This window comes from Eptatretus burgeri, chromosome 7 (assembly GCF_056783735.1).
Source record: "Eptatretus burgeri isolate ZD-2024b chromosome 7, Ebu_testis_v1, whole genome shotgun sequence".
NCBI lineage: Eukaryota > Metazoa > Chordata > Myxini > Myxiniformes > Myxinidae > Eptatretus > Eptatretus burgeri.
In genome coordinates, this window is record NC_140967.1 from 3,648,763 (window position 1) to 3,675,138 (window position 26,376).

General features: G+C 42.6%; 1 protein-coding gene across 4 annotated transcripts in view; it reads right to left on the reverse strand.

Annotated features, from left to right (window-relative positions):
* The window catches only part of LOC147022565 (leukocyte tyrosine kinase receptor-like), a 475,774-nt gene that overhangs the window by 318,536 nt on the left and 130,862 nt on the right, over positions 1 to 26,376 (reverse strand). For 3 of the 4 annotated variants that reach the window (XM_085887262.1, XM_085887265.1, XM_085887266.1), the window contains exon 2: positions 9,375 to 9,521. The exons of the other annotated variant lie outside the window; for it this stretch is intronic. In XM_085887262.1, the coding sequence (XP_085743388.1) occupies positions 9,375 to 9,521 (147 nt within the window). The remainder of the gene's footprint in view (positions 1 to 9,374; positions 9,522 to 26,376) is intronic. 4 annotated transcript variants of the gene reach the window in all.

Genomic DNA, 26,376 nt, shown 5'->3' on the forward strand with positions numbered 1-26,376 from the left:
TGCACTTTTGGACGGTTTTCTACAACAAACTCTTCAAAAAACTGTTATCAAGCACCATGCAATGACTGTTGTTCATTTAACACTCTTGAACTCAGAGGAAGTGCTTCTGTTTGATCCTAACATCAACTTACAGAGTCAAAATTATACAGTGGAACCTCTAGATCCAGGTAACAGAGTCTACTATGATCCATGGATACATGTGTACATGTTACATAATTATCATCTGTGATCTCTCTTGTCCCAGTTCTACTCTCTTGTACACTTCCCACCACAGTGACATAGAGCTGTGCACTGGAGTGCAGCATTGACACACTTGCACTGTCCTCTGCATCCCTTTTTGCAGTCACACCTTAGTAGTTGCCGACATGCCTCAGTTGCCTCTGGGAGGTTTGTCCAGTATATGTCCCAGCCATTATCGGTGTGAACCCACCCCCAGTCACTGGGCGATGGGAGCTCTGGTGTGGACACCATCATCTAGCCCCAACAGTAGCCGGCTTGGTAGGTAGCTCTCTTGATGTGCTGTTTCAGGGCTTCACGAGTTGGTGGGAGTGCATCTATTGATCTGCCATTCTGGGTGAACAGATGCTTGCGACACTCATTGACATGTTCCTGGCTACTGGTGCGATCATAGAGCACAACAACAAAACGCTCCAGTGCATCCATGTGGTCATCTACGGCTCAAGGAGTTGGCGTGGCAGCCAAGGCACATAATGCTGCAGTGACATCAGTGACCTCATCACAGGCTTTCCAGGTTTCCCATGCTTTTTTCTTCCCCCTGCCTCCGAAGCTTGAAACGGTGTCACATCCAGTGAGGGCATGGAAGAATGGCAAACCTCGACACTTGTTAGGTCCCAGTGCCACAGACATCTCGTGAGCTGCCAAGAACCTGAAGTTCTTTCCTGTGCCAAAAGCAACCGAGAGCTCATCAATGTCCAGACGTCCAGCTGCTGTCACCGCAAGGACCACGACATCAGTGTCTACTGTACAGATCGACACTTTGCTGTATCCCTGCATCACAGCGTCTTCAGCATGGAGTAGCATTCTTGTGTCAGCCTCTTCATGGCTACAAGGGGCAAGACCAGCAACATCTCGGGCCTGCGTACAAACCACATCTTTGTGGTGGGTGCTGATGACTTGTTTGTCTGTGTCTGTTGTTGCTACTCTGGTGGCTAGGAAGTCAAACAACTCCATCTTGTTCTCATCTGTGCGAAGAAAGGTCTGCCATTTTCCAGGAATGGAACTAGATGACTCGACTCGTCTCCTGATGCCTTTGCCTCGCTTCTTCCTAGTGTCTGCCTTCAAACTGTCTGTGAGGTATTCATCCCAGACAATATCCATCCTGCTCGTATGCTGCAGCTGAGATGTGATGCATGGCAAGAATACTTCTGTTGCATACTCGTTGAAGGTCTTTGCTGTGCCAGGTGGCAGCATACTGATGATCGCTGCACCATCAAGGATGATGACTTCAACTGCTGGACTAGCAGCAGCAGCAGCATTCTCCTGTGGAGGGACCATATCTTCTAAGCAGCCAACCAGATCAGACTTTGTTCCAAGTCTCATCTTGCCCATGTGTGACAGTGCAGGGGGACATGCTTGGTTCTCATGTGCGAAGAACTCATCAAGATCTCCATCACGTATCTGGGACGCAATGAACAACCTGGAGAACAGGGAGCAGTCGTTCTTCAGAGATGAAACCTGCAGCTGTGCTCTTGACTTCTCTCTGACTGGAGGTCGGCTGAAGAGAGGGAGGTTGTTTCTCTTGATTGGGTCGGTGATGGGCTTTGTCTGGTTGATAAGTCTCTCATGGACATAGGAGTCATGCGGTTCTTGTCCCAGCTTCTCGATCTGGCGTACAGTATTTATAACTGCTGGGTCTGCCAGGTCTCTGCTGTCTAGCACCAGGAGATCCTTGCTGTCATCACAAAATGGGTTGCCCATCTCCCCCATGACTTGAGTGAGTGAACACACATCTCTAGCAAAGGCTACCTGTGTGTGCTTGGTCTGCTCGTGGTGTTTGTGAACAGACTTCTTGGTCTCTGATGTGGCCTGGAACTCAGCGATCACTCTGGCCATCTTTGGAGCAGACACCATCCAGCGGAATAATGCAGCGGGATTCTCTGTCAGGCCTACAGCTCCTCCGTCACCCTTAACTAATGCGTTATTCTGCTCGTGGGCTTGGTCGATGGCCATCGCAGAAAACGCATGAGTGGTCTTCTTTACTGTGAAGTTGCCGGCAAGAAACTGCGTGTATACACTTGCATGTTTGGTCGCCAGTGTCACCATGTCGCGCAGGTGAACTGGTATCCACCTGGCGTAGTTGGTATGACCCAAGGCGAAGAACCAGGGGACAATCTTGCTCAGGGCATCAATGTATAGCAGGAAGTTCCCTTCACGGACCGATCTGACGTAGATTAGGACAGTGAGTTCCAACTGTAGAATGATCCACCAGAAGTGGAACTGCGGACTGGCTTGCACACGTTCAGCACACCAGTCGTCTAGATCCTGTCCCTCATCTGCTCCTTGGCTGAAGGCTTTCTGAAGGAGAAGATAGAGGCTACTGGCTGTGACCTGGTGAGCTCGCCGAGTGCGTGTAACATGGGCAGCCTTCAGGAAGGAAGCAGCAGTACCAGTTGTAGTAACTCCTGCCTGCACCAGAGCTCCTGTCCACCTACTGCTATCCAGAAGATCACCCATAGTTTTCAGTGCAGCCATCTCAATGTGGAGTCCACCAAATAGGATGACGAAGTGATCTTCTCCATGTGTTTCTGGCCATCTCCACTGGATCTGTTTGGCGAGTGCGTACAGTGGCTGATCGACTGTGAGGACTGGGATCTGACTAGGGTTCAGAATCTCAACTGCTGTCTTGATGACGTCCATCATTTGCAGCCACACCTTAGTAGTTGCCGACATGCCTCAGTTGCCTCAGTTGCCGACATGCCTCGTCTTGATGACAATAAAATGTTTTCAACTACGAACCACAGCCCAGAGGAGATGCATATATACACAATGGCGATCTTGGGTGATTGTCACTCGATGTCCCCAATAGGCCACCATACATTATTTCTTTGCGCTGGACAGGACCATGTTAAACCCAAATCAATATGAACACACCATTGTAGTTTGAACATTTCTATTATGCAATCATGAAATTTAATACAGTGAGTACATCAATATCGATTTCGCAAATTTATGCATTTAATCGCAACATTGCCAGCTACCAGTATGTAATTAATAATGGAAATATTCATGGAGTCTAAGTTCCTTTCACCAAATTTGATTTTTGATCAATTTATATTTCCAGAAACAATATTCAGGTAACATTCACATGCATGATCATATTGCAGAGCTCTTGTTCCAGCCATGCATTATTGCGATGGTAAACTGTTATCGGTGTCCTTCATAGACCACGGTAGATGCATTTTTTAGTCAAATATGAAGTAGATAATGAAGCATGTGCATACTAGTTGATAATAATCATATTATACTCACTACATTGTGTTTTGCACTAAGCACATATGACTTTGCTGACCTCGAAAGGCAGAATTTGTTATTCGTGGCAGCCATTTTGTAAAATGGCCACCATTTTGACCCTCGGGGTAATCTGCAATGTCCCTAAATCCAAAATGTTTCCTAAGGGTATGCTATAACTGTGTACCAAATTTCATGCTTGTATCATAAAAGGCACAAAACTACCAGAATATTTCACATATCTGCTGGACTATGTGAAAAGAACGGCACCTGGTCGAACGCACACCACCACCATACTGAACAGTTAACGGTTTGTATGCCACTCATCCGTCGGATCTGATTCCGGACCTTAAACCAAAATCGAAATCGGCTTGTTCGTCTCATCTAACCAACTCAACGACTAAGTTTTGTCATAACTCGTCCACAACTTTTTGAGATATCATGTGATACATAGTTTTTGGCCCCATCTCTCAGTGGCGAAGAATCACTTAAAATTAAATATTCCATCAATGTGGCACACAAAACACTTCTGGCAGAAAATTTGTAATTACATCTATCTACATTTCTGAGGTTAATGTGTACAAATTATAATTTGAAAAATTCGGCCATAAGCCTTTACAAATTCGCTTTCATTCTCGTTCGAGGGTTTTCATAACTACCAAGGCTGATAACGACACCAGAATAGATTCTTAAAATGTCAAATTGTACTTCTTCTTATTCGCTTTTTTCACCAGCAGAGCACAAAAAAGGCTGAAGCGATTACAATGAATATAATTCCTAATGTGTGGAAGTGCCATTGTCTCTGGGCATTGGGCTTTGTTAAATTCACCACATAAGTTCTGAGGAGACGTCCATCATCCAAGTAAAATACGTACACCAAGTAAAATACGCCTGCATTGATGACCGGGTACAAAGACGTCCCGCTTTGATGAGACCCCACTTTGATCGGCCACCTCACCCATTATATCCTCTTTATTCATTTGAATTCACAATGGGATGAAAATAAGTTCAATTCAAATCAAATTGAAGACCAAATAGGTGCAGTCCTGCATTGGAGTAATCAGAAGGAACCCAAACAAGCAAAAAGCAAAGATGAAGTCATCAGGAGGAAACTGGATAGGATTCGGATTCAACTGCTTCTCCTCTACCTTCAAACCCATCCAGGCACAGCCAAGTGAGCCTTATTTAAATAAATAAATAAAAGCCAGATTCAAAAAAATTAAATAATCCTGGCTGCCAGACCATGTGTCCGATCAGGTTGAAATTTTAAACACGTATTCCCCATCACTACAAGATCATAATTGTGAAGTTTCACTTTGATTGATGCAGCAGTTCAAGAAATATATATTTTTTAATTTCCTTCAATCAGATATGGCTGCCAAACAATGTGACCTATCAATCATGAACACCGTGGTATCCCAAAGGCTTGGAGAATATGTGTGTGAAGATTCCCCTCAAAATCTGTCCAGCCATTCTGGAGAAGAAAATTTTAAAAGTTTTTATGGTAAATACAATATGGCTGCCAAACCATGTGACCTCTGACGTCATTGGTGGGGAACTGAAAGATAGGCAATCATACTTATAAAGTTTCGCCTCGATCTGTTCAGCCGTTTTGGAGAAGAAGATTTATGAAGCTTTTTATATATACTAGTACGTGCCAGTACGTGCATGGGCGTACGTGCATGGCCATACGTGCCAAAAAAAATAAAAACTTTCAAACCGCATGCCAGAAACAACAACCACACAGGCCGTTCCTTCACTCTCGCTTGCCCGTACGTGCGTGGCCGTATGTGCAAAAAAAAACAACTTTCAAACCGCGTGCCAGAAACAAACCCACAGGCCATTCCTTTGCTCTCGTAAACGACGACTGGATTGGGGCATTGTGTTTATTTATAAATGCGCAAAAGAAATCGAGAAATTATTAGAATACACTGTAATCACTATCCGGAAGTAGTGCGTGCCCGTACGGAATGTTCATATGCATTCCACTAATTATCGCTTGCATTGAAGTAACAACTGCTGTGCTACTTCCACACACAGAGTTAATTAAAATCCAAATTAAAATCAAGTTTACCTCCCTGTCTTTGCTCGCCATGACATTCGCTGCCAATGACCATTGCCACTCCAACGCCATGGTAACTAAGGCGCCCTTTTCCCATCGGCCACGCCTACGCAGCAACGTGTCCTGTCATTGGTTTGTTAAATAAATGGCCACAGCAACGTGTCCTGTCATTGGTTTGGTAAATAAATGGCTGCAGCAACGTGTCCTGTCATTGCTTTGGTAAATAAATGGCCATAACTTGGGAACCACTTGTCCGATTAATATCAAACCTTGAAAAGGCACATACTCAGGTCCCCAGAAATATACCTGGCAAGTTTCAATTAAATCGGACCAGTCGTTGTCGAGAAACAGCGGTCACACACACACACACACACACACACACACACACACACACACACACACACACACACACACACACACACACACACACACACACACACACACACACACACACACACAGACACACACACACAGACACATTCCTGGAATTATAGATAGATATAGCTGCTGAACAATGTGACCAATGACGCAAGTTTTTTTTTTTTTTCTGTTGACCGATTTATCCCTTGATGACCCTCAAACATTTTCATATTAACTGCATGTAGTGTTCTATGTATGCAATTATGACATCATAGCGAAGGCACCGATGACATCATTTTTTTTTATCACACTTATCCCCCACAGGACAGGAGCCAAGTTTCAATCTCTGGTGAAAAATTTGTGTCAATTCGACAAGCGGTTACAGAGAAAAGGGAATAACAAAATGCACGTACGCAACCGATTGCTTAACCACACCTTTCACTACGTGAGCATGGGCTTATCATAACATTGTAAGAAACCATACATTAATTAATCCTAATAATAATAATAACAACAATTATAATAGTGGCATCATTTGGCAATAATATAATAACGAACGTATAATCCCCACCCTGCACGGGTGGGCAATTGGCACGATCGTGGTGAGGTTAGACCCCCACCCGTGACTAGCTCCCGGCGTTGTTCATAGAGGGTCACGACTGAATTGTCCGTCCAGTGGGCGACGTGCCGCGATTCGAGTTACATGGCCATTCGCACGCCGGCACGTGCGAATTCGCAACAATATATATATATATATATATATACACATATATATATATATACACATATATATATATATATATATACATATATATATATATATATATATATATATATATATATATATATATATATATATATATATATATATATATATATATATATATATATATATATATATATATATATATATATATATATATATATATATATATATATATATATATATATATATATATATATATATACATATATACATATATATATATATATATATATATATATATATATATATATATATATATATATATATATATATATATATATATAATCATGCCGAGAGAAAGTCTACAACCCCTTTCAAATTTTTCACCTTTTGTTGCCTTATAGCTTGGAATTAAATTTGAACAAATCAGACTTTTCCCACCTTTATTTGCACATCGTAAACCACAACTTCCAAGTGAAAAAGAAATTATTCAAATTTCAGAAAATTAATGAAAAATACAAAACTAGAATATTTTGGTTTGATAAGTGTCCATCCCCTGAGTTAATACCTGGTGGAAGCACCTTTGACAGCAATTACAGCTGTTGGGATTGGTCTCCACCAACTTTACACACCTGGATTGGGCATTATTTTCCCATTCTTCTGTACAAAACAGTTCAAGCTCAGTGAAGTTGCATGGGGAGTGTTGATGGACAGCAATCTTCAAGTCATGCCACAGATTTTCGATTGGATTTAGGTCAGGACTCTGACTGGGCCACTCAAGGGCATTTATATTTTTGTTCCTAAACCACTCCAATGTAGCTTTCGCTGTGTGCTTCGGGTTGTTGTCATGCTGAAAGGTGAACTTCCGTCCCAATTTCAGCTTTCTTGCAGAGGACAGCAGGTTTTCCTCCAGGATTTTTCTGTATTTTGCTTCATCCATTTTCCCTTCTATCCTGACACATGCCCCAGTTCCTACTGATGAGAAACATCCCCATAACATGATACTACCAACACCATGCTTCACAGTAGGGATGGTGTTCTTTTGGTGATGTGCTGTGTTGTGTTTGCGCAAAATGTAACGTTTTGCATTTCGGCCAAGAAGTTCTTTGTGGTTTTCACAGACCGCAAAACTTTTTTCCACATGCCATCAGAATCTCCAGTGTTGTTTTTGCATACCTCAAACGGGACTCAAGGGGAGATTTTTTTGAATTGCCTTCCTTCTTGCCACCCTACCATACAGGCTAGATTTGTGGAGTGCTTGGGATATTGTTGTCACATACACCCAGTCACCAATCTTTGCCATAAAGGCCTGTAGCTCTTTCAAAGTTTCCATTGGCCTTTTGGTGGCCTCTCTGATCAGCCTCCTCCTTGCTTGGTTATCCAGTTTGGAGGGACGCCCTAATCAAGGCAGGGTCTTGGTCGTACCATACACCTTCCACTTCTTAATGATCGTCTTGACTGTGCTCCAAGGGATATTCAAAGCCTTTGAAATATTTTTATACCCATCCCCTGATCTGTGACTTTCCACAACTTTATCCTGGAGGTCTTTTGAAAGCTCCTTGGTTGTCATGGTTGAGTCTTTGTTGTGAAATGCACGACTCAGCAGAGGAAACCTACAGGAACAGAAGATTTTATTCTGAAATAATCAGAATCACTACAACGTCACACAGGTGGAGGTGAATTAACTTGGTGTGTGATTTTGAAGGTGATTCCAGTATAGACACCTGAGCTAATTTACAATTCCTATGATAAGGGAGGTGGACACTTCTCCAACCAAGATATTCTAGTTTTATACTTTTAATTACTTTTCTGAAATTTGTAGAATTATTTTTCTCTTGGATGTTGTGGGTTACAGTGTGTAAATACAGGTGGGAAAAGACTTATTAAATTCAATTGAATTCCAGGCTATAAGGTAACAAAAGATGAAAATTTTGAAGGGGGTGTCGACTTTCTATAGGGTGTGTGTGTGTGTGTGTGTGTGTGTGTGTGTGTGTGTGTGTGTGTGTGTGTGTGTGTGTGTGTGTGTGTGTGTGTGTGTGTGTGTGTGTGTGTGTGTGTGTGTGTGTGTGTGTGTTGATATTCCATAAGTAGAGAGAGGGTAAAGTGGAGTGTTGGCATCAATATCAGTTCAAAAAAAAATCTTCAGAAATCCAACTTTTCATTTGAAGAAAACTTACACTTTGAGAGTTGAAGGGAAATTATTTTCAGTGCAGACTTTTTCCACCTTATCTGACTGAATTTCCTGGATATTGTCAGATTATTGTCCATCCAAACAATTATCTTTGAATCAAACAGAATTGCCCTGATTCACATCCAAAAACAACTGATCTCGATGACCAGAAACAACTTGCAGGTATTCCTGAAGCTACCATCTCCTCGGGGGGAGTTGTAATATTGCTCCAAGAGAGTCATACCTAACTAAGTTTGCCTAAGTACAACACAAGCTTAAAAGGTGATCGAATACCGTCATTCTCTTTCTGCCCAAAATCTGTTGGATCAAGTGCTAATCCACTGGAGATAATTGTGATCGCAGAGCATGCATCGTTTATGTTTCACCAATGAAAAGTATGTTTGTGACGTTTTCAAAATAGTATTGCAAACACTGACAAGACAAGGCATGCACAGGTGAATAGCTCACTAGTTCTTGCACTCAGTTTGTTATAATCATTACTAAGAGTGAAGATTAACTCAGATTGTCTGTTTCACATGTTCTTGTGCACGAACATTGTAAACATGTGATGTTGTTTGAAAGGGCACTGTGAGGTCAGCCATCGTTACCTCCTTTGCTATCCCCAATGACAGGAGAAACAGCCCTCTGGGCACCTTTCAGCCACTCTGGTGCATGCTGTGCAGAAACGGTGCAGACAAACCCTCCAACTGGTAAAGTCCAGCCAAAGTTATCTGGATCAAAGGTGCATGCAGTGTCTGGGGTAAAAGGGCACAGACATGCACATATTTTTTAACACGATGGGAGAACGTCATGTTTGTAGCTGTTGAGGAAATTAATGAAGCACTTTTGGACATCCAGCAAAGCAAGGCAACTACTTGTTTGATTGTTCATCATCATCACACGTTCCTTCACATATTCATTCTGCCATTGGACTTTCACGTTATTTATTTGAAGAGGCTCCAGCTCTTGCTTGGCTCGGGCACACTTGGATCTGAACATCCCTGGACATTTGCACCTTAGAATAACTGGAGAACAACATGCTTGAAGTGGATAAAACTTACAGATTGCTTCACTTGATTACTACATGCTCCTGCTGCTTTACTCGTTTTATTTTTTGGTTTTTGTCACACTGACACTCAGGTTTGTGTTAGAGATAATCACACCCTCACTCTCATTGTAGATGTGGCTCCACTTTCCTATTTTTCAGGAGTGAATGTACGTGACATGGAGGCAACACTCCAGAGCAAAGAAAACCAACTTCAAATGCCGAGAGGAAAAGATCATCAGAGGAAAGACCTACCCTCCAAGGCCTACACATTTGATTGGTGTTTTATCAAGACAGATGCGGGAGTGAGGTAAGAGAGTGTTGGACCGAGTGATGCAATTCAAGGAATGTTTACATTGTGCATACGGAACGTCTGACTTGCACTCTGCATTTGTCGTAAGGTCTCGAGTCGGAGCACACACCCAAGTTGTCAATGACTTCCTCAACAACAGTAACACATCAGGATGGACAAACCAGCTTGAGGCTCAGAAGGTCCTGTAGGTTATTTATGAGGCCTCACATGGCCTCAGTAAAAAAAAACCACGCAGCGCATGCTTGCCATTTGTGTGAGAGACGATCACACCCTCACTCTCATTGCAGATGTGGCTGCACTTCCCTATTTTTGAGTGAATGTCAATCCACATATCAGTAATTTCTGACGATATTTGCAAATTTAATCCTTGAGTGACAGCAAAGAAGGGATCAGACTGATGTACCATTGCCTTTATATTTTGCAGCTCTTCAAATCCAAGCCCTGGTAATCATAACTCAAACTTCCAAACTGAAACTGTGCAAGTTTATAAAGTTAATCATGAGCAGTTCATTATTTCATTGACAGGATGGGGTTATTAAATTTAGATAATAAGAATGTGGCAAATTAATTAAGACCCACACCAAAACCTACTCCAATGTCTGTTTGCCAATTGCACTTGTTGATTGAAGGTTGGAGTACCGTACATTTATATTTTTGGGTTTCTAAGGCTCATGGAAGAGCTGGTGCATAAATCATACCCAGGACAAGGACATTAGCAGAAAGTGCACTTTTACATACACTATAATGGCATTGGTAGAGGCATGCAATGTCTGGATAAATTGGATGGAGGACAGCGTTAAGGGACAATTAGTGAACATAACACGGTATGTGCAAGGATTCTGCGAAGAGTTAGAGCTCAGGAATGCAGACTAAGGCTATTGGATTTTAAGAAAGCAAACTTTGAGCAGATGAGAAGAGAGTTGAGTCTTCTTAATTGGAACAAAGCATCAAGCGAGCAATCGGTATCAGATAAATGGAAAACCCTTAAGGAGCAAATGTGCAGTGTCCAGAGTAAGTATATTCCGATACGGTGTAAAGCCAGAGGCAGAAAGAGACCAGGATGATTGAGCAGGGATAAAAGTACTATTAAGGATACACAGAAGGAATTTATCAGGTACAAAATGACAGGAGTGGAGTAAACAGAGACTCGTTAAGAAAATAACTCAGCAAGCCAAAAGGGAATATGAGAAGGATATGGCCAAGAATATTAAACATAATAACAAGGTATTATTCAAGTACATAAGGGATAAAGAACAGATAAATACAAGGGTGAGCCCTTTGCGGAATAATACAGGGACATTTGGAGGCCATCTTGGAAATATAGTTGGCCTAAGAAAGACCTGGCTGTTCGTGAAGCCCAAAAGATTGAGTGACTTAACCTATTCAAGTGGTTTGCTTTGGAAGTAGACGTGAGGTTTTGTCAGACAGTCCTTTTGGAAAAACAGGGTGAGTGTGTGGGATTTATTGGGGTTGAAAGGCATATTTCAAGTGCTGGACCAGCTGCTGATTCATCAGGGTATACTAGAGAGGGAAGAGGCTGCTGCCTTCCTGTTTGAAGGATGAGATATGATACAGTAGAGGGTGGAATCATTATGAAAGAATTAAGCCAGAATTTCCAGAGAATCAGAGAGATCATTGATGAAGACGAGGAACAAGACTGGGCCAAAGACACAATCACTGCACACCAGCCTTGACAGGGAGAGGATACAAGAGGATCCCGTGAAGAGCGACACGCTGAATATGGGGTGTAGGAAGTCAGTGATCCATTATAGGAGGTGGCCTTGGATGCCATAAGCAGAGACTTTGGAGATCATGGTGGGGTACCAGACTTTTTAAAATGCTGGAGAAATGTCCAGAAAGACGGCCTTCTCAGGTTTGAGATTGAGGGCTTCTATCCATTTTTGGAAGAGTAGAAGCAGCATGTCTCAGGTAGAATGACTGGGTCTGAAACAGAACTGATAATTTATTCTTCTTCTTCTTGCGTATGGCAGCTTGGCTGCAAGGTAGCTATCATTTTGTTGGGGCGCGATTATGCCGCTGATGCTGTGCCCCTCTACCAGTACACTGGTACTCATTTTGCCGACCTCGGAAGGATGACAGGCTGAGTCAACCCCACCTGGTGTTAATTCAACAGCCAACAGGGCTCAAATTCAGGACCCTAAGATTCCAAGCCAGCCACCCAAACCAATAAGCCAACACCAGGCCTAACTGATGATGTGAGCTCAGTCCATTTGAGAATAGGAAGGATTTGGTGGCAACTGCAATCGATTCCATGATCTTGCTTATAATTTGCAGGAACTTGCACATTATAAGCAAGATCATGCAGGAAGCAAGTTAATAGGCCTAGAGTTAAGAGCGTCCATTTTTCCACCATTTTTGTGCACTGCTGTGATGTTGGCTAACCTCAGATAAACGGAAACTGACCCAGAGAGATAGATCGAGTGAACATAGTGGAACGAGGATGAGCAAGAACTGCAGAGCAGGTTTTTCGGACACATGCACTGATGCCGTCTGGGCTTGTTGCAGAGTCGTGTCCAGGTTTGCCAGAAACCTCTCCACCTTCTCAAGTGAGAAAGACAGTATCCTGGAGCAGTTGGGTATGAGAGGGAAGGGTTGGTGTATGGAGTGAGTGGATGGGTACACAATATTTGGAAGCAAACACAGAGTTGAACCTTCTCACAAGCAGTCAGCTGTGGTGTGATTTGAAGGGATGGAGGGAAAGTATACACCAGAGATAGACCTGATAAGGTCCCACCAGGTCATAAAAGGAGGAGACAGGTTTGAGAGTTCAGCATTGATGTTGGCCAGATGTTGTTTCCTGAGAGTGGACACACTTGTTTTGGGCTTTATGGAGTGATCTGAGGTTGCCTTTGGTCAGATTTGCTTTCCAGGAAGCGAAGGCAAGTTCTTTGAAAGGTAACTACCTCACCAAAGGATTCTATGCACCAGGAACGAGAGGATGGGTACGGTAACTGGAGACGAGAGCTATAAATTTGTAAATAAGGTACAGCAAGCTTGAGAGGAAGGATTCCCAAGCAGTATTAATATCAGGAGAGGTGTAAATGAGAGAACAATCTTGACATAAGAGGGTGACTTGCATACCCTGCTAGTCAGCTTGGTTAAACTGCCAGACCAGTGCGGAGGCAGCTCTCTGTCAATAGCCAGAGAGATGTTGGTCAGGTCAGTGTCAGGTATGGGAGCATGTGCCAGAACAGCGCGTCGCTGTGTCCACTTTCCGCCGGTACTCCAGGGGCCTCCGTCTGGCCATCCCCCAGGCAGATGCCAGGCCCATCCCCATCTCCTTGAGATGGTCAACCTGCTGCAACCATGAGGCACGTGGTCGGCCCACTGGCCTCCTCCACTCATGAGACTCCCTCGCTGAGAGAATCTGGTGAGCAGGATCAGCGTCAGGAAAACGAGCCACATGTCCATACAGCCGCAACTGACGCTCACGGACTATGCAGGTGACAAATCTCATCCGAGTCTCTCTCAGCAACCGCTCGTTGGACACAAAATCCGACCAGCGATAGCCAAGGATTCTCCGAAGAGACCTGGTACCAAAGGAATTAAGTCTCCGTCTCAGATCCTTGGTCAGAGTCCAAGTCTCACACCCATAGAGCAAGACTGGAAGTACCAAGGACCTGAAGACTCGGACTTTCGTCCTCCCGCACAGGTACCGGCAGTGCCACACCCCATGATCCAGTGAATCCATGACTCCCCAGGCCCGACCCAGACGTCTATTTACCTCTGACTCGCAGCCAGCAGAGACATGAATATCACTGCCAAGGTAAGTGAATCTCTCCACGACCTCAACATCCTCACCACAAACAGACACAGACAGGACAGCAGCATCCAAGATGTCACCGAAAGCCTGGATCTTCGTTTTGACCCAAGAAACTCGTAATCCCAACGGCTCCGACTCCTCATTCAGCACCTCGAGGGCCCCCAAGAGGATGTCTAAAGTCTCCGCAAAGATGACTGCATCATCTGCAAAATCAAGGTCCGAGATCTTGACATTGCCAAACGATGCACCGCAACTTGATCTCTCCGACATCCTCCCTAAAATCCAGTCCATACAAGTGCGGAAAAGTGTGGGGGCAAGTACACATCCCTGACGAACTCCAGTAACAACTGGAAATAAGTCAGAGATGGTACCACCACACTTCACAGCACTCGCAGTACCAGAGTAGAGTTCAGACATCAGATCGATCAGTTTTGGTGGCACCCCACGAAGACCAAGAATCCTCCAGAGGACATCCCGATTCACTGAATCGAACGCTTTACAGAGATCAACATAGGCTGCAAGCAGCCCCTGCCGAAACTCTCGTCTGCGTTCGGTGAGGACACGAAGTGCAAGGATACGGTCAATCGTTGACCTCTTTGGTGTAAAGCCTAACTGCTCTGGACGCTGGTGCTCAAGCAGATGGTGGCGAACCCTATCAAGAATTATCCGAGCAAAGACCTTGCCCGGCAATGAGAGCAGCGTCACCCCTCGGTAGTTGTTGCAGTCTTGGCGATCACCCTTCCCTTTCCAGAGAGGGACAACAAGGCCCCTCTTCCAGTCAGTTGGGATGATGCCTGTGTTCCAGGCAGAGCACAAAACTGCATGCAACGACACGAGTGCAGCATTTCCACCAGCCTTGAGAAGTTCAGCATGGATGCCACAGATCCCTGGAGCTTTGCCCCGTTTCAACTGGTTCACCGCAGCCCGTGTTTCCACAAGCGATGGTGGACCACAGTTGATTCGAGGGTCAGCAACAGGGATTGTAACACCCTTGACGTCCAACTCGACAGCTGGGGGATCAGCCTGGTACAACCGCTCAAAGTAACCGGACCAGCGGGCCTTCACTTCGGACTCTTCTGTCAAGAGCCTACCACTCTCTGCTCGAACTGCAGTGCTCCGAGGGATGGGCTTGGATGAACGTAATGCGCGAATTCCCCTGTAAGCGGGACGAGAATCACCTGTCCACAGGTGATGCTCTACCCCCTCACAGATTCCTCGCACATAGGCCTCCTTGTCCACCCTCAGTGCACGTACAGTTTTACACCTCAGCTCCCTGAACAGCTCAGCTCTGCCATTCAGCCTGGCCCTGCGACTCTGGTCAATGGTATCCAGTGTCCCTTGAGAGACAAAATTCTTCTTTGCCCTGCGGTGAGCTCCAAGGCATCCACCGGCAACATCAAGGACGGTGGTCTTGAAGGCGCTCCACAACTCTTCAGGACCCCCAAAGCACCCAGACCCCCCAAGTGTCCACTCAGCCTGTTCGCAAACTCCTCAGCTACTCTCTCATCCCTGAGCTTGGCAACATCCAGCCTAGGCTGGGATGGTACCATTCTCCAGGATTTAAGGTGCAGCTTTAGAGTTGCTACAACAAGCCTGTGGTCAGTATTGAGGAACTGAGCACTCCGGTAGACCCTGCAGTTCTGGATCATCCTCCAACGACCGTCAATGAGGACATGGTCAATCTCCTTTGCCACACCGCCAGCGTTGGAATACAAAGTCCAGCGATGAGCTTGTGGGTGCTGAAACCATGAACCAACCACCCTAAGTCCATGACTTCTTGCAAAGTCAAGGAACTTAGTGCTATTCTGGTTCATAGTTCCTGACCCATGGGGACCAATACATACCTCATAACCATCCCTATCAGTTCCAGTCGATGCATTGAAATCCCCCAAGACTAGTAGTGTATCTCGTCTGGGGCACTGATCAACCACAGACTCGAGTGTGGCGTAGAATGCATCCTTCACGGTGAGATCACTCGCCTCAGTCGGAGCATAAACAGAGACCAGGGAAATGACACCTAAGGAGTGACGAATCCTTAATCTCATAATACGCTCGTTGACCGGTGTTACCTCAATTATCATTGGGGTCAGCTTATTGGACACAGCTACAGCAACTCCTTGGGTATGGTAACCATCAGAGCGACCAGACCAATAGTAGGTGTAACCACCCACCATTATCTCGCCGCAATCCGGTCTCCGAACCTCAGAGAGAGCTGCAATACCGATGTCCAAACGCTTGAGCTCAGATGATAACAGAGACAGGTGATCATCCTCTCTTAGGGATGGGACATTCCAGGCACCCACCCGAAGGGACCGCCTCAGGTTAACCCAAGGGACCGCCGTCTGGTGGACGACACCTCAGCACCACTCCGACACACTCTCCCGCAATCTGACCCAGGGATGTTACCCCGTGGTTTCCCTCCTATCATCAAAGATTGGGGGTCCCGAAGGCTTTGCCCCAATCCCGTCATCCGGTGAGCTGCCCTGCGAAGGTAAGCTGCACAGGAGGTACTCCCTCCTGGGTTTTCAGATTGTTTTGCGTTTTTGCGTTTTGCGGAATGAAGGGTTTTACGGTGGCCGGAGTGCAAATCCTGCCACCAACCTCCTAATAAGAAGTAACCCAACTGCAGGAGGACGTCCGCAGACACAGTTGGGCACTAGATATGGATGGCCGTTGGCTCACAAGGAGCTCCTCCGCCCTTTGACAGGTTTTGTTTTTACTCCTGCTGGGTGTCCATATCCAAACACCCTCCTCACCAGAAAACCTGGTGGGGGAGACGGTTTAGTCGCCGACAACCCGACCATGGAACAGGTTAGTACAGGTTTACATGGTACCTGTAGCAGGTCACAGATCGAACCTGACCTGACTAAAGCCTGACCTGACCTGACCTGAACCTGATGTTGGTGATGCCTTGAATTAGTTCACATTTAGCAAAAGGGAAGGGCTGAGCTATGATGGGCAGCTGATGGAGATAGGAATGGCTCAAGCTCTGTATGGGTATCCTTAGCGATGCCTTTAGTTATGAAGAGTGATAAAAATGAGATGGCAGGCTTATTAAACCGTAATATTTCTTTAAAAATTTATGCAACAAAAGTCAGGTGAAATGCCAATAGCTGAGTGTATATATCAAGAAGGTGAGGAGGGGCTTTTTGTGATCCAGGTGAGAGCAGATGAAATAGAGAAGCAGCGAAGAAAGCTAAGAGAAGATAAAGCTCAAGAGACAGATAACATACCTCCAAGAGTAATGAAAGAGATGGCAGAGTGGATAAATGTGATGTTATCAGAGTGGATAAACATGATGTCAACAGAGAGAATAAATGCAATGTTAACAGAGTGGATTAGTGTGAGGTTAACAGAGTGGATAAACGCGATGTCAACAGAGAGGATAAATGCGATGTTTACAGAGTGGATAAACGTGATGTTAACAGAGTGGATAAATGTGATGTCAACAGAGTGGATAAACGTGATGTCAACAGAGTGGATAAACGTGATGTCAACAGAGAGGATAAATGCGATGTCAACAGAGTGGATAAACGCAATGTCAACAGAGAGAATAAATACAATGTTAACAGAGCGGATTAGTGTGAGGTTAACAGAGTGGATAAACGCGATGTCAACAGAGAGGATAAATGCGATGTTTACAGAGTGGATAAACGCGATGTTAACAGAGTGGATAAACGTGATGTCAACAGAGTGGATAAACGTGATGTCAACAGAGTGGATAAACGTGATGTCAACAGAGTGGATAAACGTGATGTCAACAGAGTGGATAAACGTGATGTCAACAGAGTGGATAAACGTGATGTCAACAGAGTGGATAAACGTGATGTCAACAGAGTGGATAAACGTGATGTCAACAGAGTGGATAAACGTGATGTCAACAGAGTGGATAAACGTGATGTCAACAGAGTGGATAAACGTGATGTCAACAGAGTGGATAAACGTGATGTCAACAGAGTGGATAAACGTGATGTCAACAGAGTGGATAAACGTGATGTCAACAGAGTGGATAAACGTGATGTCAACAGAGTGGATAAACGTGATGTCAACAGAGTGGATAAACGTGATGTCAACAGAGTGGATAAACGTGATGTCAACAGAGTGGATAAACGTGATGTCAACAGAGTGGATAAACGTGATGTCAACAGAGTGGATAAATGCGATGTTAACAGAGCAGATTAGTGTGAGGTTAACAGAGCAGATAAGTGTGAGGTTAAGGGAGCGGATAAGTGTGAGGTTAACAGAGCAGATTAGTGTGAGGTTAAGAGAGCGGATAAACGTGATGTTCACAGAGTGGATAAACATGATGTCAACAGAGAGGATAAACATGATGTCAACAGAGAGGATCAATGCGATGTTAACAGAGCAGATAAACGTCATGTTAACAGAGTGGATAAACATGTCAACAGAGAGTAGAAATGCGATGTTAACAGAGCGGATTAGTGTGAGGTTAACAGAGCGGATAAGTGTGAGGTTAACAGAGCGGATAAGTGTGAGGTTAACAGAGCAGATTAGTGTGAGGTTAAGAGAGCGGATAAACGTGATGTTCACAGAGTGGATAAACATGATGTCAACAGAGAGGATCAATGTGATGTTAACAGAGCAGATTAGTGTGAGGTTAACAGAGCAGATAAACATCATGTTAACAGAGTGGATAAACATGTCAACAGAGAGTAGAAATGCGATGTTAACAGAGCGGATTAGTGTGAGGTTAACAGAGCGGATAATCGTGATGTTAACAGAGTGGATAAACATGATGTCAACAGAGAGGATCAATGCGATGTTAACAGAGCAGATTAGTGTGAGGTTAACAGAGTAGATAAACGTCATGTTAGCAGAGTGGATAAATGCGATGTTAACAGAGCGGATAAATGTGATGTTAACAGAGTGGATAAACGTGATGTTAACAGAGCAGATAAATGTGATGTTAACAGAGTGGATAAACGTAATGTCAACAGAGCGGATAAATGTGATGTTAACAGAGCAGACACACGTGATGTTAACAGAGTGGATAAATGTGATGTTAACAGAGCAGATAAACGTGATGTTAACAGAGCAGATAAACGTGATGTCAAGAGAGCGGATAAACGTGATGTTTACAGAATGGATAACATTATGTCAACAGAGCGAATAAATGTGATGTTAACAGAATAGATAAAGATGATGTTCACCGACTGGATAAGCATGATTTTAACCGAGCGCATAAATGTGATGTTAAAAGAGTGGATAAATGTGATGTTATCAGAATGGATAAATGTGATGTTATCAGAATGGATAAATGTGATGTTATCAGAATGGATAAACGTGATGTTAATAGAGCAGATAAACATGATATTATCACAGTGGATAAATGTGATGTTAACAGAGCAGATAAACATGATATTATCAGAGTGGATAAATGTGATGTTAACAGCAGATAAATGTGATGGTAACAGAGCGGATAAATGTGATGTTCGCAGAGTGGATAAACGTGATGTGAACAGAGCGGGTCAACAAGATGTCAACAGCGTGGATAAACATGATGTTAACAGAGTGGATAAACATGATGTCAACAGAGAGGATAAAGGCAATGTCATCAGAGCGGATTAGTGTGAGGTTAACAGAGCAGATAAGCGTGATGTTAACAGAATAGATAAAGATGATGTTAACAGAGTGCATAAATGTGATGTTAACAGAGTGCATAAATGTGATGTTAACAGAGTGGATAAATGTGATGTTATCAGAATGGATAAACGTGATGTTAACACAGCAGAAAAACTTCATGTTAACAGAGCAGATAAGTGTGATGTTCACAGAGCGGATAAACGTGATGTTAACAGAGTGGATAAACATGATGTCAACAGAGAGGATCAATGCGATGTTAACAGAGCAGATTAGTGTGAGGTTAACAGAGTGGATAAATGTGATGTTAACAGAGTGGATAAATGTGATGTTAACAGAGTGGATAAATGTGATGTTAACAGAGCGGATAAATGTGATGTTAACAGAGTGGATAAATGAGATGTTATCAGAACGGATAAACTTGATGTTAACAGAGCGGCTAAATGTGATGTTAGCAGAATGGATAAATGTGATGTTAACAGAGTGGATAAATGTGATGTTATCAGAGTGGATAAATGTGATGTTATCAGAACGGATAAACATGATGTTAACAGAGCGGATAAATGTGATGTTATCAGAATGGATAAATGTGATGTTATCAGAATGGATAAACGTGATGTTATCAGAATGGATAAACGCGATGTTAACACAGCAAAAAACTTCATGTTAACAAAGCAGATAAGTGTGATGTTAACAGAGCGGATAAACATGATGTTTATCGAGTGGATAAACATGATGTTAACAGAGCAGATAAACATGATATTCAGAAAATCAGAGTGGATAAATGTGATGTTAACAGCAGATAAATGTGATGGTAACAAAGCGGATAAGAGTGATGTTAACAGAGCGGATAAATGTGATGTTAGCAGAGTGGATAAACGTGATGTGAACAGAGTGGGTAAACATGATGTCAGAGTGGATAAACGTGATGTCAACAGAGAGGATAAATGCAATGTTAACAGAGCGGATTAGTGTGAAGTTAAGAAAGGATAAGTGTGACGTTAACAGAGCAGATTAGTGTGAGGTTAACAGAGCGGATTAGTGTGATGTTCACCGAGCGGATAAACGTGATGTTAACAGTGGATAAACGTGATGTTAACAGAGTGGATAAACGTGTCAACAGAGCGGATGAGTGTGAGGTTAACAGAGCGGATTAGTGTGATGTTCACAGAGCGGATAAACGTGATGTCAACAGAGTGGATAAACGTGATGTCAACAGAGTGGATAAACGTGATGTCAACAGAGTGGATAAACGTGATGTCAACAGAGTGGATAAACGTGATGTCAACAGAGTGGATAAACGTGATGTCAACAGAGTGGATAAACGTGATGTCAACAGAGTGGATAAACGTGATGTCAACAGAGTGGATAAATGCGATGTTAACAGAGCAGATTAGTGTGAGGTTAACAGAGCAGATAAGTGTGAGGTTAAGGGAGCGGATAAGTGTGAGGTTAACAGAGCAGATTAGTGTGAGGTTAAGAGAGCGGATAAACGTGATGTTCACAGAGTGGATAAACATGATGTCAACAGAGAGGATCAATGCGATGTTAACAGAGCAGATAAACGTCATGTTAACAGAGTGGATAAACATGTCAACAGAGAGTAGAAATGCGATGTTAACAGAGCGGATTAGTGTGAGGTTAACAGAGCGGATAAGTATGAGGTTAACAGAGCGGATAAGTGTGAGGTTAACAGAGCAGATTAGTGTGAGGTTAAGAGAGCGGATAAACGTGATGTTCACAGAGTGGATAAACATGATGTCAACAGAGCAGATTAGTGTGAGGTTAACAGAGCAGATAAACGTCATGTTAACAGAGTGGATAAACATGTCAACAGAGAGTAGAAATGCGATGTTAACAGAGCGGATTAGTGCGAGGTTAACAGAGCGGATAATCGTGATGTTAATAGAGTGGATAAACATGATGTCAACAGAGAGGATCAATGCGATGTTAACAGAGCAGATTAGTGTGAGGTTAACAGATTAGATAAACGTCATGTTAGCAGAGTGGATAAATGTGATGTTAACAGAGCGGATAAATGTGATGTTAACAGAGTGGATAAACGTGATGTTAACAGAGCAGATAAATGTGATGTTAACAGAGTGGATAAATGTGATGTTAACAGAGTGGATAAATGTGATGTTAACAGAGCAGATAAACGTGATGTTAACAGAGCAGATAAACGTGATGTTAACAGAGCAGATAAACGTGATGTCAAGAGAGCAGATAAACGTGATGTTAACAGAATGGATAACATTATGTCAACAGAGCGAATAAATGTGATGTTAACAGAATAGATAAAGATGATGTTCACAGACTGGATAAGCATGATGTTAACCGAGCGCATAAATGTGATGTTAACAGAGTGGATAAATGTGATGTTATCAGAATGGATAAATGTGATGTTATCAGAATGGATAAATGTGATGTTATCAGAATGGATAAACGTGATGTTAATAGAGCAGATAAACATGATATTATCACAGTGGATAAATGTGATGTTAACAGAGCAGATAAACATGATATTATCAGAGTGGATAAATGTGATGTTAACAGCAGATAAATGTGATGTTCGCAGAGTGGATAAACGTGATGTGAACAGAGCGGGTCAACATGATGTCAACAGCGTGGATAAACATGATGTTAACAGAGTGGATAAACATGATGTCAACAGAGAGGATAAAGGCAATGTTATCAGAGCGGATTAGTGTGAGGTTAACAGAGCAGATAAGTGTGATGTTAACAGAATAGATAAAGATGATGTTAACAGAGTGCATAAATGTGATGTTAACAGAGTGCATAAATGTGATGTTAACAGAGTGGATAAATGTGATGTTATCAGAATGGATAAACGTGATGTTAACACAGCAGAAAAAACTTCATGTTAACAGAGCAGATAAGTGTGATGTTCACAGAGCGGATAAACGTGATGTTAACAGAGTGGATAAACATGATGTCAACAGAGAGGATCAATGTGATGTTAACAGAGCAGATTAGTGTGAGGTTAACAGAGTGGATAAATGTGATGTTAACAGAGTGGATAAATGTGATGTTAACAGAGCGGATAAATGTGATGTTAACAGAGTGGATAAATGAGATGTTATCAGAACGGATAAACTTGATGTTAACAGAGCGGCTAAATGTGATGTTAGCAGAATGGATAAATGTGATGTTAACAGAGTGGATAAATGTGATGTTATCAGAGTGGATAAATGTGATGTTATCAGAACGGATAAACATGATGTTAACAGAGCAGATAAATGTGATGTTATCAGAATGGATAAATGTGATGTTATCAGAATGGATAAACGTGATGTTATCAGAATGGATAAACGTGATGTTAACACAGCAAAAAACTTCATGTTAACAAAGCAGATAAGTGTGATGTTAACAGAGCGGATAAACATGATGTTTATCGAGTGGATAAACATGATGTTAACAGAGCAGATAAACATGATATTCAGAAAATCAGAGTGGATAAATGTGATGTTAACAGCAGATAAATGTGATGGTAACAAAGCGGATAAGAGTGATGTTAACAGAGCGGATAAATGTGATGTTAGCAGAGTGGATAAACGTGATGTGAACAGAGTGGGTAAACATGATGTCAGAGTGGATAAACGTGATGTCAACAGAGAGGATAAATGCAATGTTAACAGAGCGGATTAGTGTGAAGTTAAGAAAGGATAAGTGTGACGTTAACAGAGCAGATTAGTGTGAGGTTAACAGAGCGGATTAGTGTGATGTTCACCGAGCGGATAAACGTGATGTTAACAGTGGATAAACGTGATGTTAACAGAGTGGATAAACGTGTCAACAGAGCGGATGAGTGTGAGGTTAACAGAGCGGATTAGTGTGATGTTCACAGAGCGGATAAACGTGATGTTAACAGAGTGGATAAACATGTCAACAGAGAGGATAAATGTGATGTTAACAGAGCGGATTAGTGTGAGGTTAACAGACCGGATAAATGTGATGTCAACAGAGAGGATCAATGCGATGTTAACAGAGCAGATTAGTGCGAGGTTAACAGAGTGGATAAACGTGATGTTAACAGAGCAGATAAACAATATGTTAACAGAGTGGATAAACGTGATGTTAACAGAGCAGATGAATGTGATGTTATTGGAGCGGATAAACATGATGTTAACAGAGCGGATAAATGTGATGTTAACAGAGAGGATAAATGTGATGTTATCAGAACGGATAAATGTGATGTTATCAGAACGGATAAACGTGATGTTAACAGAGCAGATAAATGTAATGTTATCAGAATGGATAAATGTGATGTTATCACAGCAGAAAAACTTCATGTTAACAAAGCAGATAAGTGTGATGTTAACAGAGCGGATAAACATGATGTTAATTGAGTAGATAAACATGATGTTAACAGAGCAGATAAACATGATATTCAGAAAATCAGAGTGGATAAATGTGATGTTAACAGCAGATAAATGTGATGGTAACAGAGCGGATAAGAGTGATGTTAACAGAGCAGATAAATGTGATGTTCGCAGAGTGGATAAACGTGACGGGAACAGAGTGGGTAAACATGATGTCAACAGAGATGATAAATGCAATGTTAACAGAGCGGATTAGTGTGAAGTTAAGAAGGGATAAGTGTGATGTTAACAGAGCGGATTAGTGTGAGGTTAACAGAGCGGATTAGTGTGATTTTCACAGAGCGGATAAACGTGATGTTAACAGAGTGGATAAACGTGATGTTAACAGAGTGGATAAACATGTCAACAGAGAGGATAAATGTGATGTTAACAGAGCGGATTAGTGTGAGGTTAACAGAGCGGATAAATGTGATGTCAACAGAGAGGATCAATGCGATGTTAACAGAGCAGATTAGTGCGAGGTTAACAGAGTGGATAAACGTGATGTTAACAGAGCAGATAAACAATATGTTAACAGAGTGGATAAACGTGATGTTAACAGAGCGGATAAATGTGATGTTATCGGAGCGGATAAACATGATGTTAACAGAGCGGCTAAATGTGATGTTAACAGAGAGGATAAATGTGATGTTATCAGAACGGATAAATGTGATGTTATCAGAACGGATAAATGTGATGTTAATAGAGTGGATAAATGTGATGTTAACAGAGTGGATAAATGTGATGTTATCAGAACGGATAAACGTGATGTTAACAGAGCAGATAAACGTGATGGTAACAGTGGATAAATGTGATGTTAACAGTGTGGATAAACGTGATGATAACAGAACAGATAAACATGATGTTATCAGAGCAGATAAATGTGATGTTAACAGAATGGATAAACGTGATGTTAACAGAGTGGATAAACATGATGCCAGCAGAGTGGATAAGCATGATGTTAACATTGCAGATAAATGTAATGTTCACGGGGTGGATAAACGTGATATTAACCGAGCGGATAAATGTGATTTTAACAGAGTGGATGAATGTGATGTTAACAGAGAAGATAAACGTGATGTTCGCAGAGTGGATAAGCATGATTTTCGGCCGTACCTTTAACAGCTCATTCGAGTCAGGGAATGTACTAGAGAATTCGAGAGTAGAAAACGTAACACCTTTTACATAAAGAACCCAGAGAAGAATCCAGAGAGTTTAACTCTAATTGTGTGGAAGATTTCAGACAAGTTAATTTGGGATCAGATGGAGAACCATTTGGATAAATGTGAACGAATTGAAGGTAGTCACTATGGATTTATGAAAGGGAGGGTTACGTTTTACAACTTTATTGGAGTTCAATGAACTCCTTTTTATTTAATTTATTTAAGTTTATGAATCATTTCTGATTGAGTGGATGGGGGAAATGCTGTGGATATAGTATACCTGGACTTTCAGAAGATATTTGTTAAGGTACCACATAGAATACCTTTCAGCTCAGGTGAGGGTTTACTGAATGGCTGGTCCAGTAGCGAAATGGATTGAAAACTGGATTACTGATAGGAACTAAAGAGGGGCTATGTATCTGGCTGGGAGGATGTCAGTCGTGGCGTACCTCAGTGACCAGTTATTAGACCATTGTTAGTCCCCTACCGGTTTAACCAGAGGGAACTATAGGTTTGCTTTCCTTCTGTCTGTCCATCTGTCCATCCGTCCCAACTGTGGTTTTTCACACTTTTTCCCCATACGTTTAAACACGTTCAACTGAAACTCGGTACATGGCTTTGTTGTGATAAGTTACAGAACAAGTTCGAGTTTCAGGGAGTTTCATCAATTTTTTCACAGAGTTATGCCACTTTTGGACTGAGAAAATATCACATATTATAAATGGATTAGTGTTCAGCCACCCTGACTCCACCCCAATGAAATCATGCGCCGCCATTGAATGAAGCAGCACAGATCGGCAAGCCTCAGGCCTTAGGCCTGGATGTTAGGCCTGGGTCCATGGCCCAGTGCAGTTGGAATGATCCCAGGTATATAACCACAATGTATCATACATGCACATAATCCGTACACGTTTTTGCTTCATCGATGTACATTGGGTTATTTTTTATATGAAATAGGTAAAGCTGAGAAAGAATGAAACACGGTTTCTTCATTTTGGTTCCGGTATTGGCTCGAGCGTGTGTTAAAGCAAACTAATTCTTATCCCCAGTTTGTTATCCTCATTATCTTTATTGGTTTCTCATCTCCAAAAGAAAATTGCTTTTCCTTTTACTTTGCCGAATCAACCCAAGCACATTGGGTTATCGGGTTTCTTCCTCTTCTTCTTCATTTTTTGTTCCAGTATCTGCTTGGGTGTGAGTTAAACTCAAATACATTTTTTATCTCCCGGACGTTAATTGGGACTGTTTGAGGACATGTATTGCAAAGCAATTCTCGCTCGTGTTATTTATGATTTACATGAACGATTTTGATTGTGAGATGA